Consider the following 14057-nt stretch of genomic DNA (forward strand, 5'->3'; position numbering starts at 1 on the left):
GAAGTGTTATTATGTGTATGTGGAACATTTGCTACTAGTCTGTGTTGTTGAGTTTATTGTGTCTGACAGCACCTGAATGCATCATTAGTTTGTGGGCGTGGCCTCCTGTGCTGCAGCGATTTACTGTATTGGTATAAGGATGTTTTAAATCTTTATTTTCATTGGCAGATGGAGTTGATGAAGGTGAGTATGGGTGTTTTGTTTGTTTTTGAAAGAGTTCATTCTCTGTGATGGAGACTGTTATTTCCATAAAGGCTGTGATTCTTCCTCTAACTACTGATTTAAAGTTGAGTTAAAGTGTTTCTCCACAAAATGAGTCAAGCTTCAGCAAATTAAGTGATTGTCTGACACGAATAAAATCCTAAACTTGTTGCTTTTCCAGCTCATAAAGTAGGAAACACTGCCCTCCTTTGACCCAGACACAGTAAAACAGGCCTGACTCACACACAGCAGTGATACACCTCAGTTTAACTGTTTATTTCTGCAGCAGATTGTTTGTTTTTTTGCAGTTGAAATGACCAGATTAAAGAAGCCGTGAAACATTAAATATTTAAACACTCATTTATTTTCCTTTTGTGAACAGATTGACAATCACTGTGTCATATGTAACAGTAAAATAAACACATCAACTGTCCACAAATACAAAAAAATTAAGTTGTGAACTCATAAAAATATTTTGCTGATAGAAAATGGATCTGCAAATATACAAACTAATTCTATAAACACATTAAATTGATGCACAAGTAGCCTATAATAAAATAAAAAGGCATTTGTGAACATTGTGTCATGAAAACAGATGAAAGTCAATAAAAAAACAACATAAACTTCAGCTGCAGTGAAGAGACGTTCAAAGTCCATGAACAACAGCAAGAAAAATCCATAAACTGCAGCAATGATTTAAAGTAAACTGCAGGTTTCAGTCCAACAGCAGCTGCACATGAAGCTCAAGTTACTGATCAATAATCATCACAAAGTTTATTAACATTTAATAATTTAATTTGAAAGTCAAATATGTTCCTGTACCAGTTTATTTTTTCTATGTGTGGACGTTGTTTCCTAGTTTATTTCTCCAACCTGGTTCATGTGTTTCTCCTGCTGGTGGTTGAGTGTTTCCACCAGGAGATGGAGCCACAGATTCATGTCAGGACCAGGACCTGAGACCAGACAGAGGTGGTTTCAATGGACAGATGCATCACTCTGAGTATAGAAATATCTACTGTAGGGGTTGTTTCAGCTGCAGTGTGAAGAGAAAGGGAATGAATGTATGAATGAATAAGTAAATATAAACTGTAGTGGAGGCAGTGAACAGTGTCCAACCTGAGCTTCTGAGTGACAAAGAGTCAGTTAACAGACAGTATACAGTCATGCAACAACAACATGAAGCTTCACATTCACCCAAAGCTGCAGAATCTACATCATAGGTGTCAAACATGTGGCCCGCGGACCAAAACCGGGCCGGCAGCAGGTCCTATCCGGCCTGCAGGATGAATGTGCCAAGTGTGAAAATGACACTGAAGACAGAAGAGGCATAATATTGTTAAAATTGCACGTATATTTTATCAAGAAATGTCACTTTCTTCATAATATCTTTTGTAAAATAATAGTTCATTAACTATTCTTTCTTTTTATTTATAGGTTATCATCGTTATTCTACTGGTTCGGTTGTTGAGATCAAATTGCGCTGTTTGTGGCCTCTGAACTAAACAGATGTCAGAGTATTACCTTGAGCATATTCAACAACTTTACTTTTTAGAGCTGTTAATTCATGAATGAAGCAGAGACACATAACACTCATTTATGTTATTTTAGTGTTGTGGTGTGTTTTTCATATTTCACATCAGTTTTTCGCTCCAGATGAGACAGACCCAGTAGCTTCTTTTAAGTGGTTTAAGACCCGAATGCAACTTGGTCAAGGCAGCGAAGTAGCCGAGCCATAAAAAAGTGCAATGAAGCGAAGAAATGTGACTTTTCCCCCCAGATTTCTTCTCTATTAGAATTTAAAGACATAAAAATACCTTAAGAGAGTTCACAGGAGTAAAAAAAAATGTAGTGAAACCATGTGCTTCAGCCTCACTACATTTCTTTTTTTTTTTTTACTCCTAATGAACTCTCTTAAGATATTTTTATGTCTTTAAATTCTAATAGAGAAAAAATCTCTGGGGAAAAAGTCACATTTTCTGATAATAAAACTGTTTTTTCTTTGCTTCATTGCACTTTTTTATGTCTCGGTTACTTCGCTGCCTTGACCAAGTTGCATTCTTAGAGGGATAGTTCAACATTTTGGCAAATTGGCCCATTGCCATAATCCCTATAGTTTTAGGAGTAGGTTAGTTACCTTTAATTGTCGATGCAAGCTATTTTTAGAACAGCAGACAGAACGTCACCAGACAGAGTTGTTTTAGAGGTAAATTCATGCAAAACAGGGACAGTTTTTCATCAAGCAGTCTCTGAATTTCCCTCTAAAACAACTCTGTGTGGTAACGTTGTGTTATTATCTCATAGCGTGGTGAATGTGCAGCTCACAACTTGTCCACCAGAGCGTTGTGGAGTTGTTGGATTGTGTATTTGATGAGTTTTAATGAGGGAAACCAAGAAATCCCATAATGAGCCTCCGTAGTGTAGCTCTGAGCAGCTCATGGCTCTGCTCCGCCGTTCTAAAAACAGCTTGCACCGACAATTAAAGGTAACGAACCTACTGCTATGACTATAGGGATTACAGTATGGCAATGGGTGCAATTTGCCAAAAATGTTGAACTATCCCTTTAAAAGAAGCTACAGGTCCGGTCCCTGGAAATCCTGTCAGAGTGAGACCTCCTCTCTGTGACTCCTCCTCCTCTGTGTGTGTGTGTGTGTGTGTGTGTGTGTGTGTGTGTGTGTCACGGTGATAATCAGATCCGCATGAAGCTGGAGCTGCTCGCGCTCACTGAAGTTTTGGAGCCAGCACAGCACCGAGTAACGGAGTAACGGAGTAACGGACCGACCGAACCGGGAGCAGCAGCAGCAGCAGCAGCAGCGGACCAACCGGGACCAGGGACCGGGAATCGAACCGGGGCTTTTGTCGGTAGTTTACAGTTCAGTTCCTCTGGCTGAGCGGCGCGATGGACGCGGAGCAGCCGCCGCGCTGTGTGAGGTAGGTTAGGCCGACCTGCGGCCCCTCTGCCCCGGCTTCAGGCTTCCACACGGTCCGGTCCACATCTGGATGAACAACCAACATCCAGATGTGATGATGCAAAATAAATGTTACAGTTCAGCCAGTTACAGATAAAGAGAGAGAAGATAAAACAGACCGAGCTTCACCGTTGTTATAATCATCAGGTTTGTGTTGCTGAGCTGAGACATGAACACAACAGGAAAGTTTGGATGTGGAGGAAAAAGTCAGACTGAAGAGTTTAAATGATTGTTTTATCACGTATTACTCAAAATATGATGAAGTTCAGTAGATTTATCTTTTATTTAGGCAACACAGACATTGGAGACATTTTATTTCAATGTGCAGCGACAACAAAATAACATATTCATTCTTTTGACCTTTATTATATTATTTATAGCCTAGAATAAAACCCAAATAGTAGGCTATTATTCTGTAGGTAAACTGGAGGCTGTTCAATGATACATGTGATGCATCAGTCAACCAAACACTGAGATGTGTGTTTGATCTGTTTAAACTCTGAGCTTTTATTTTGAAGTCAGCAGATGTTTTGCAGATGTTTTTTTCTTTTAGAAATCAAAAATATAGTGTAGCTATCATTGTTTTTTGCAGCCGAGCTGAGCGGTGAACAGTGGTGTTGGTCTCAGATGATCCTGTGCAGTTACAGTGACACAGAGGCGTTCACTGACTTCTGGTCGTGTGGCGTTCAGGGTCTGTTTGAGCTGAGCTGGTGACACTCAGAACAGAAGAACAGAGTTTTAATATCAACCTGGAGGATATTCTGCAGCTTTTCTCATAGTTCAGTATCAGTGACGTTCATGTATCTGACTTCAGTTCATAACTTCACGTTGAGTGACAGGAGAAAGTGAGTAAACGCCGCATTTAGATTGAAATCCAGTCGACTTAGTTACAAGGAAATCTCTGTGTCGAGAAGATCATTCACACATTTACAGATTAAGTTGGAGAGAGAGAGAGTGTGAGTGAACCCTCGACTGACGACATTAAAGAGGAACAAACTGGGGTCAGGACTTCATCAAAACGATGAAAGATCAGATCCATCATCAAGGACTCTGCAGGATCAGGACCATAAACTAAACATCAAAGTAAATCCAGAGCTCTGTGAGGAAAAAACAGTCCAAATGTCCTCATGATGGACACAGATCAGGTCTAATCCATCAGTTTATCCAAGAGTTCACTTACTTTTACCTTGTGAAAGTTTAAATGCTGCGTTCAACAGCAACAAGAACAGTAGTTGAGGATTGTTTGACTGATTTTAACTTGTTAAAGCAGAAGTAAAGTGAATATTTGTGTTAATATAAGTCTTAAATAGTTGTATCTTCCGACAGCAATCACTTCTATAGAGTGTTTGGTCTGAAACACGGGTCTGTCAGTCACTCTGCTCTGCTCTGAGCCCAGGAGAAAACTTTCCTTGTATCCTACAAGCTTTATCCAATGAGGAGAGAGAACGGCATAAAGGGGCAGTCCTCTCTGTGTGTGCAGCCAAGGGATGCGCCTGAATGTGGTGACGTAGGGACGAGGACCAATAGATCCATGACGAGGGCGGGGACTGCTAACTCCATCTGCTGACAGGAAGTTAGACAAAACCACCGGATCACTTACTGCTGCTTTAACTCGTTAATTTGTCGTTTTTCTCAAATTCATTAAACTCTCCAAACTTTTTCTTGACGTCGTGTCGACTCCTGATGGTTTCACAGATACGTGGCTGATACAGTCCAGACTGATCATGAGTAAGGATGAAAATACACACTAGTACAAATCAAAGATATTCTAGAGGTTCTCAAAGTGAGGTCCATGGAACCACCGCGGGTCCCTCAGATGGTTCCTGGAGGGTCCGGGGATATTTCCATGACTGAACCTGAGAGTGTTTATCTGCTGGTTCAGACTCCTCTGTAATAAAACCTCTGACGGAGGAAAACCCTCTCAGGCTGCTCTGTGGTCTGTTTGAGCCACTTCAGGGTCTTTGATGTGAAGAAGGTTTAAGAGACGCTTGTCTTTAAAACGAATGGGTAGAAAGACTCTCTACTCAAACTGCAGGATACGGTTTGAACCGGGTATCCACGACCACGGGGTCTTGAAAAGTATTAAAAGGTGATCCAATCAATTTTGGGAAATTAAGACCCTTAAAAAGTATTAAAAAGTCTTTTCACGACTTTATAAAGTCTTACATTTTGAAGGTATTTTGTCTGAATTAGCTGTCCAAGAGTTTGAGTCCTAAAAAACATTATTGAAGTGTGTGAATTTATTAGTTTTATTAAAAAACAAAGATGAACCAAGTACTCAGATATCGGCTACAGCCCGACTGGAAACTATAAATCAAACGAGCTGAGGCACATGTCATGACTGTCGTGATTGTTGTTTTTGTTTTTTTTGAGTGGAGCAATGTTTTTTTTGATAAACTTTGCCTTTGAGTTTTTTATCCCAGCCTATTTTGAGTTCTGTTGTATCATAGTGGTCTAGAGTCTTTATCACAAACTTTATCACAGCTTGAAGTGGCGGTGAGGTATTAAAAAATATTGAGAAAGTCTTGAAAAAGTCTTTAAAAGGTATTCAAATTAACTTCCAAATTCCTGTATACCTGTTAAACATGTCTTTTTTACTTCCAACAGGTTCCTCCAGTGAAACTTTGTCTCCAACCTGATCAAGAGTTTCATCTCAGGATTTAACATCGAACTCCTCAGGATCGTAAACTTTTATTTTGGAGATGCCCGACGACGGCCGGAGAAACTTTCCCAGCAGGATTTAATGATTTAACCTCCCTCCCTTGGGTTTTTTGTTTTTGGATGTCGTTCACCCACGAGGCCTTTCTCCCGCCCGGACCGCGTCTACGTCGTCACAGATAGCAGCAGCCAATCAATGTCGGCCGACAACAGCAGCTCGCCGCCGCCGCCGCCTCCTCCTCCGCTGCCGCCGGCGTCCCCGCGGCCGTTCCCCCCCGTCCTCGTCCCCCCCCAGCAGCAGCAGCAGCAGCAGCATGTGGCCCCGCCCACCCCGTCGCCGTCGCCCAGCCCGCCGGCCACGCTGTGCAGCCGGCTGTCGGACGGCAGCTGCAGCCAGACCACCGCGGCCCCCAGCCGCACCAACTCCCGCGGCTCCATCCACGGCGTCTCCTTCCTGCTGCAGATCGGACTCACCAGGGAGACGGTGACCCTCGACCCCGGAGAGCACTCGCTGTCGGCCGTCAGAGAGCTCGTCTGCTCCATCGTGGACCAGAAGGTAAAAACGCTGCACACGCCGTTTTTTGGAGCTATAACTGCTCAGGAGTGACCAATCAGATCACCTTGTTCTTCTTCATGTCAGAAAAAAAGTCAATTTAATCTAAAATGTGATTTGAGCTAACAAGCTAACAAGCTAACAGCGGCTACATCCTGGTCTCTCACTTCTTGTTCCTTTAAAAGTGTTTTGGTTTAATCTCAGACAGAGGCGGCTACATAAAATGTGATTTGAGCTAACAAGCTAACACGCTACAAGCTGCAACATCCTCCTCTCTGACTTCTTGGTCCCTCAAAAGTGATTTGTTTTCTCAATTTTCACCAAGTAAAAGTCGTGAAAGGAAGAATTTATTTGTCTCCACTTCACCTGTGCAAGTGAATTCAAGTCTGAATGAAACTAAAACTTTAATTGAGCTAATTGTACGTTTTGCTATCGCTACGATGTTAGCATCAACCACTGTTAACTTCCTAGTCTTCCAAAGAGCTTTAGTTTGTGTTGCGTTTACAAAATAAAAAGGGTTGTAGCTGCGAGCTACTGGACAGACTGGACGCTACAGTGACTCGGTATCGGAAAATGGTTAGCATGCTAACTTCAGCAGGAGAAAAACAAGGGGTAAAGAACAGAAGCAAAACAAGAGGGTTGATTTCAACCTCTGGAGACGGATGTTGATGAGGAAACAAATTAAGTTTGATGTTGAACCCACAGATTTTTTTCTACACTGGTAGGTAAACTGATGCTAATGCTAATGCTAATACATAGGCTGTGGAGACTGATACACACCTTAAAAAGCCTTTGTGGACAGGTGCGTTTGAGCTCAGAGTCCATGTAAGCAGAGATTTTCTGCTCGACAAAGGTCTGAGGATGGAAGCGTTGTGCTTTTTTCCACATGAAAGTTTTTTTTGCAGATCTAAGGACAGTGTGCGGGCAACTTTTTTCTTCTTTACAAGGTGTGTAGCAATAGCAAAAACTTACATCTACCTCCTTTAAAAGCCTCAGTGACTGGAACGTAAATTTACAGTTTATGACACATGGTGAAGTTGCAAAAACGAACATGTTGCATACTTTATCTCAAAAACAAACCAAAGAAACTTAATGCTGCCTTCATGTGCTATGGTACAGATGGTATTTTCCACTTGTGAACTGGTATTTACCAGTGTGTTGTGTTCATGTGCTTTTGTTGTTGTACAGAGAAAATAAAGATGGTGGACACACAGATTCAGACTTGTTACTTGGGTAAAATCATAGATATACACGTGCGGCATCTACAGTATATCTATGGGGTAAAACAATCTTGGATTGCCTAGTTCATCTCTTACAGCAAGAAGATGAATTATCAAAACTCAAACGGTAAATATTAATATTCATGGAGATTTAGCACTGGCTATTTGCCTACCAAGCATTTTTTTTTACTGTACATGCAGGCATACATAAAGTGAATCGCTACTAAGTGTTTTCTAAAGGCTTGCCTTGCTTACCATTAACGAATCTTGCGATGCTCGCCACCATGTTGAAAAGGTCAAAGGTTATTCTCATCTCGGCAGCTCGGGCATCAAAAAATTCTACGAGTTGCCCAGTGGAAAATACCACATGAGAGGGTGTTCATGTGCACTTTTCAAGTCGTCTTTTGGTATTTACCATAATTACCACAGCACATGAAGGCAGCATAACACACCACAGGATTATTATGACACTTTAAAGTCGACATCATGTGAAACTAATCGACTGTGTAGTTTTTGGTAGAAGAAGCTGATCATGTGACGTCAGAAACTTGACTCTCGTCTCCGGCATCCGCTCTTATCTGGCATCTACTGGTTTTACCGCTCGCGCTGAACGCACACCACCTGTGTTTACCACAATAAGAGCATTTCTACACACACACACACACACACACACACACACACACACAGGCTTGCTCTCTGCAGCAAAGCAAACGGGTTCACCTGTTTTGCAGAGCACGGTGCAGCAGGATAGAGGAGAAACTTGATGCTGCTCTCATCATCAGTGCTCAACAGTTGTTGCTTCAGCAGCATCAACTCTTTCATGTGTTGGCTGTGTGCGTGTGTGTGTGTTTGTGTGTGTTTGTGCGATTGATTAGTTGGTCAGTTGATTATCGGGGACGGTCGGACAGACAGACAGAGTCTCTCTCTCTCGTTCTCTCACTTTCACTGCGACTGACTGACTGTCTGTCGTCGTTCTCGGGTTCTCAGGCCGAGCGGAGGAAAAGTCTCCTCACGGGGGAATGTGACTTCCTCTGGTGGTTGTTGCTGTGTCAGCGCTGTGTGTTTCCTCTCTGACAGCTGTGTGTTGTGTTGCAGCAGCAGCAGGGAGGTCCTGCTGATTGTTCTCACTGAGGCCGAGTAGTTTCACTTCCTCTAAAACCATTCTGTGTGGAAACGACTCGGATCATCCTCACAACAACAACAACTACACTGACTTCACCTGGACAGTAATACAGTATAAAGATAGGCCTATATGTTAGTGTTAAAACTCCTTCAGAATAAAGGTAGATGTTTGTGTTAAAGCTCCTTCAAAATAAAGGTAGATGTTTGTATTAAAGCTCCATACAGTATAAAGGCAGATGTTTGTGTTAAAGCTCCATACAGTATAAAGGTAGATGTTTGTGTTAAAGCTCCATACAGTATAAAGGCAGATGTTTGTGTTAAAGCTCCATACGGTATAAAGGTAGATGTTTGTGTTAAAGCTCCATACAGTATAAAGGTAGATGTTTGTGTTAAAGCTCCATACAGTATAAAGGTAGATGTTTGTATTAAAGCTCCATACAGTATAAAGGTAGATGTTTGTATTAAAGCTCCATACAGTATAAAGGTAGATGTCCATGTGTAGTGTGATTACAGTATAAAGCAGCTCTAGGTTCTATATTAATACTGTGAAAGTATCAAAGCCTCAGTCCACAGGGAAATGCACACAGCCTGGATTCAGAAACTGAGCCTTAAAACCAGCCGTCAGGACTTCCTGTCACTTTGTGATGTCACAACAGAGCAGTCTAAACGTCTCCTGCTCAGGTTCTTGAGATATTTCCAGTCGCTCTTTACAAACCTGCTCTTGCAGCATCATCATCTATGGGCCTGAATCTCATCTCCTCTCCACCTTCATCCTGATGCAGCTCTATGATTTGTCGACTCGGTGCGACACTGTGATGTCACTTAAAGGGAAAGTTCACCCAAAATTCAAATTTCACTCATTATCTACTCACCCTCATGTGGACTAAGGGCTGTGAGAATTTTCAGAGTCCTCCGTTCCTTCTCTGAGTTACGGGGGGGTCCGCGCAGCAGTATTTGTCCATATAATGGTTGAGAACGGAGCTCACTTTTCTTCGTCCAAAAAGACACACCAAAAAACATCCAAATACCTCCATACTGCTCGTCTGTAATGTCCGTATTGCAGTGATTTTCAACCACTGTGCCGCGGCACACTAGTGTGCCGTGAGCTTTCGCCAGGTGTGCCGTGGAAAATTACCAAATTTACTTAATTGATCCAAACTAGCTATGCACATTTTGATTTTTTTTTTCAGACCGATAACCAACGCTCATAGGCGATTATAACCATTAAGTGAGATTCAGCACTCCACTGAGTGTCTGTGACTATAGGCTCGTGCCGACCGGCCAGTCTCATTTTGTTTGTTTTTTATTTTTATAACACACGCGCGCTGCTCCCGCTGTGCTGCAGCTCATCCACGCCAGAACAGCTGAGCTCCTCTGCTCGTCTGTGCAGCTGCAGGTGAGTGACGGGGAGCCGGCTGAGAGCCCCTCCTTTTTATTTTAGGGGCACCGTCCTTATTCGTATTCACTCGGTTTTCCACACACACGTCATTTTAAACATGTGTGTGTGTCTCGTGTGCAGACGCAACGGTCAAATATACGGACGAGCAACAACTTAATTAATCATCATTTAATTATTTTATTTTGAAAATTGACCGGATTCTCTCGCCTTTTTTGTGCCCGACTTCCTGTCTGGTACGACCTGGTCTACCCAGCTTGACGGCGCTCTTGGCTCACGGCTCGCGTGAAAAATAGAACTGAACCGATCTGAAGCGCTGCAGCTGCGCGCACTGCGCTCCAGAGCGCGAGATGTGCGACCAGGCAGAGTGAAGCACGCGTTGCAGGTTGCACTCAGAGTTTGTTCTGACTTTCTATCACAGGGAGTGCACAGCATAAGTTTAAGTCCTCTCATGTTTGCTGTGAAATATGGCTGAAGGCACGAGTGGAAGTGTGCACGTGTTGACAAGCTCGCATGAGTTGATTGACAGCTAAAAAAAAAAAAGGCTTTGTTGAGCATCTGTGTCTGGCAGAGTTGGCTAATAAAATAGGACTTTTTTTTATGTCAATGAGTGTAGTGGCAGAAGCCTGCACAGTGACCATTACTCAGTCACAGTCAGAACAAACTAACTACACTGTAAGAGACAAAATTTGTATTATTTTTACTGTATTAGGCTGCACTGTGTCATTTTCTAACATTTTTGGTTAGTGGTGTGCCGCGGGATTTTTTTAATGAACAAAGTGTGCCGTGGCTCAAAAAAGGTTGAAAAACACTGCCGTATTGTATTGAAGCCCCGACATGAGAAATTCTTGTGTACAAGAGGGACATTACAGACGAGCAGCATGGAGGTATTTGGATGTTTTTTTGTGTGTCTTTTTGGACGAAGAAAAGTGAGCAGAGAAATTTGAATTTTGGGTGAACTATCCCTTTAATAGATGTAAACATCACGTTTACCTGCTAATTTTCTGCACTGACCCTAAACTCAGTCTGCTCTGATTTACTGCTCTGTGTGTTTTAGGAGGGAGGAGGGTGGTGGTGGTAGGGAAGTTCCCCTCACTTTGAGGTTGGCACACACACACACACACACACACACACACACACACACACACACACACACACACACACACACACACGCGCGATCGCAGTGGGGAGTCGTATCGATTGCTGCGGTTCAGTCTCTGAACAGCAAACGGAGTGGCAGTGATGATTGTAGCAGCTGACTGTTTGTTTGTTCATTAGTTTTGTTGTGACCAATGAGATCAACTTGTTCTTTTTCATGTCATAAAAAAAGGCAATTTAATCTAAAATGTGGTTTGAGCTAACAAGCTAACAGCAGCTACATCCTCCTCTCTGACTTCTTGTTCCCTCAAAAGTGATTTGGTTTCTCAATTTTCACCAAAGTAAAAGTCGTGAAAGGATGAAAGAATTCATTTGTCTCCACCTGTGCAAGTGAATCAAAGTCCGAATGAAACAAAAACTTTAACTGAGCTAATTGTATGTTTTGCTATCGCTACGATGTACTGGGGACATAGCAAAATTCCGTAACATCCTTTTAACAAAAGTAAATTAAATTTAAAAATTAGAATTTGGGAACCTGTACCCTTGAATTTATAATAGAGGACAACTGACAATACACAAAAAAGCAAATTGAATGAGTGTTTGTCCAACTTTAGTGAAAATACAGCTTAAAGCAGATATCAGTGGAATGTTTTTGTTAATATAAGTCCTAAATAGTCCTATTTTCCGTCAGCAATCACTTACATGAAGTATTTCAGCCTAAACACGAGTCTCTCCGTCACTCTGCTCTGCTGTAACCCGAGGAGAAAATTTTCCTTGTGGGATACAAGTGTTATCCAATGAGGGGAGAGAACGGCATGAAGGGCTGTGTGTGCAGCCAAGGGATGCGCGTGAATGTGGTGACGTAGCACGAGGACCAATTGATGCCTGACAAGGGCGGGGGCTGCTAACTCATGGTGCGTTCAAGGAAACTCGTACTTTGTGTTTTTCCTTCCTGTGAAGTCATACCAGTTCGATCTGGTACGAGTTCACGGGTCGGAAGTTACGAGTGGCCGTTATAGGGAACTTTCACAGACAACAGGACGGTAAAAACACGAGCTACGGGTTACCTGGAACGCTACCAAGTCGTAGTTGTGACTTGAAGCTGTAACTTACGGTTTCAAAAGCCTGCCTTGAACACAGCATTAGCCGAAACGGCCGTGCCGCTGATATCTGCTTTAATTTATACTGGGGACACAAATGGCACCCTATAAAAAAATGACCCTACAGTGTTTCTTCCTTCTCAAAGACACAAACGTGCCACAAAATCGGAGAACAACTCCATCAGTTTGCCAACAAAAAACAACTCCCAACACAACAGGAAGTGTTTCTAATGCTAAGCTAATCAATATTGATCAATATGATCAATGAATGAATCATGTGATACTGACATTCTAATAAACCAAACAAATTCAACTTAAAGGTGCATTGTGTAGGACTTCAACCCATCTAGCGTTGTGGTTGTATATCGCAAGCAACTCAGTCGTATTTTTCATGCTGCATTCACCTGAAATTGGGCAGACGGCAGACGGACGACAGCCGCTGCAGGTAACGGCATAAACAAGCCTCTATGTAAACAAGTGGTCTGTCAGCACGAGGCAAAACAATACACGTGACAATATGTTGTCATGGTGATGTGGTATTGTTTACCCGACCCACGTTTTACCGGCTTTCTCTGGACTTCTGTCACTAAAATGACATCTGGTTTGTTAGCGACACACTTCAGTTTGTTGATGGGGGGGATTACTGGTTAATGAAAAACAGACTTTTGAACCAAATAATCAATTTTCCTGAATAGAGGACCATAGACTGTATAAAGAACGGCCGTAGCACCGTGACGTCACCCATTGGTTTGGGGGAGTCTGTTTTGTGCCGCTACTACGGGGTTTGAGCCGCGCCATGTTGGATTCTACTTGCCATATTTGGAGAGGTGCGGCTGTTAGCCGGCCGAGAACCCGCCCACTGGCCTCGTAGCAGCGGTCTCCGGACCTGTCACTCAACGGTTCTGCGCCCTAATTGGTCAGAATTTTAAACCTAATAACAGTAAAAAGGTAGAGTTTTTAAAAAATTCACCCCCCTCAGAGTGTGTGCGGGGGTAGAAACTATCGGTAGAGACCAAAAAAATGAAATGTACCAGGCTGGAAATATGTTTTTTTAAGCTGTAAAGTCGGCGATTTTAACATGGAGGTCTATGGAGAATGCTCCCTTCTGACACCAGCCCCCAGAGGAAGAAGAGGGGATTGCAGTTTGTTGAACGCGGAAGTGACTTCACTTCTCAGACCGACAACTGCCCCCTTGTAGATAAACTTTATTGTGTCCCCAGAAACACATAGACGTTTAAACATTGTTTGATCATGCTCCAGTTGAGTCCAGTTGAGTCCAGTTGAGTCCAGTTGAGTCCAGTTGAGTCCGGTCCAGTTGCAGCTCCACAGGTGTCGGCAGCTGAACCATCGTTTACAGGACAAAAACCAGCTTCTCTCTCCCTCTGTCTTTCTCTCTTTCTCTTTTTCTCTCCGTCGCCACGGCAATGTGAGGGACCCGTGTCCTCTTCTCTGCTGGTTTCCACGGTTACCAAGGCCAGGTGGTGGTGGTTCAGGTGGAGAGGAGAGAGAGAGGGAGAGGGAGAGGGAGCGATGTACTGTATGTCAGTGTGTTTCAGTGGTCGCTCGTCCCTCCTACAGAGCTGTTAGATCCAAACTTCGTTGTGTTTACGTCTCTAATTGTTCAAACCGTCATCGTCAGTGTGACATGTTCACATTAAACCTGTGACTGAGAGTAAAGACTCAGTGTTTTTATCAATAATCAGCTACAAACTGATTTTTCTGTCGTTGTTTTACACTCAAAC

At 42.8% G+C, this 14057-nt stretch overlaps 1 protein-coding gene across 1 annotated transcript in view; it reads left to right on the plus strand.

Moving 5' to 3' along the window:
• Positions 1–3009: 3009 nt before the first annotated feature.
• Positions 3010–14057, plus strand: part of LOC146961138 (serine/threonine-protein kinase D3-like) — a 54797-nt gene continuing 43749 nt past the window's right edge. The window contains exons 1-2 of the mRNA XM_085770748.1: positions 3010–3130; positions 5776–6382. Of these exons, the coding sequence (XP_085626874.1) occupies positions 6023–6382 (360 nt within the window). The 5' untranslated portion in view covers positions 3010–3130; positions 5776–6022. The remainder of the gene's footprint in view (positions 3131–5775; positions 6383–14057) is intronic.

Source organism: Trachurus japonicus, chromosome 24 (assembly GCF_045865225.1).
Source record: "Trachurus japonicus isolate A0001 chromosome 24, Traja_1.0".
In the NCBI taxonomy this organism is placed as follows: domain Eukaryota; kingdom Metazoa; phylum Chordata; class Actinopteri; order Carangiformes; family Carangidae; genus Trachurus; species Trachurus japonicus.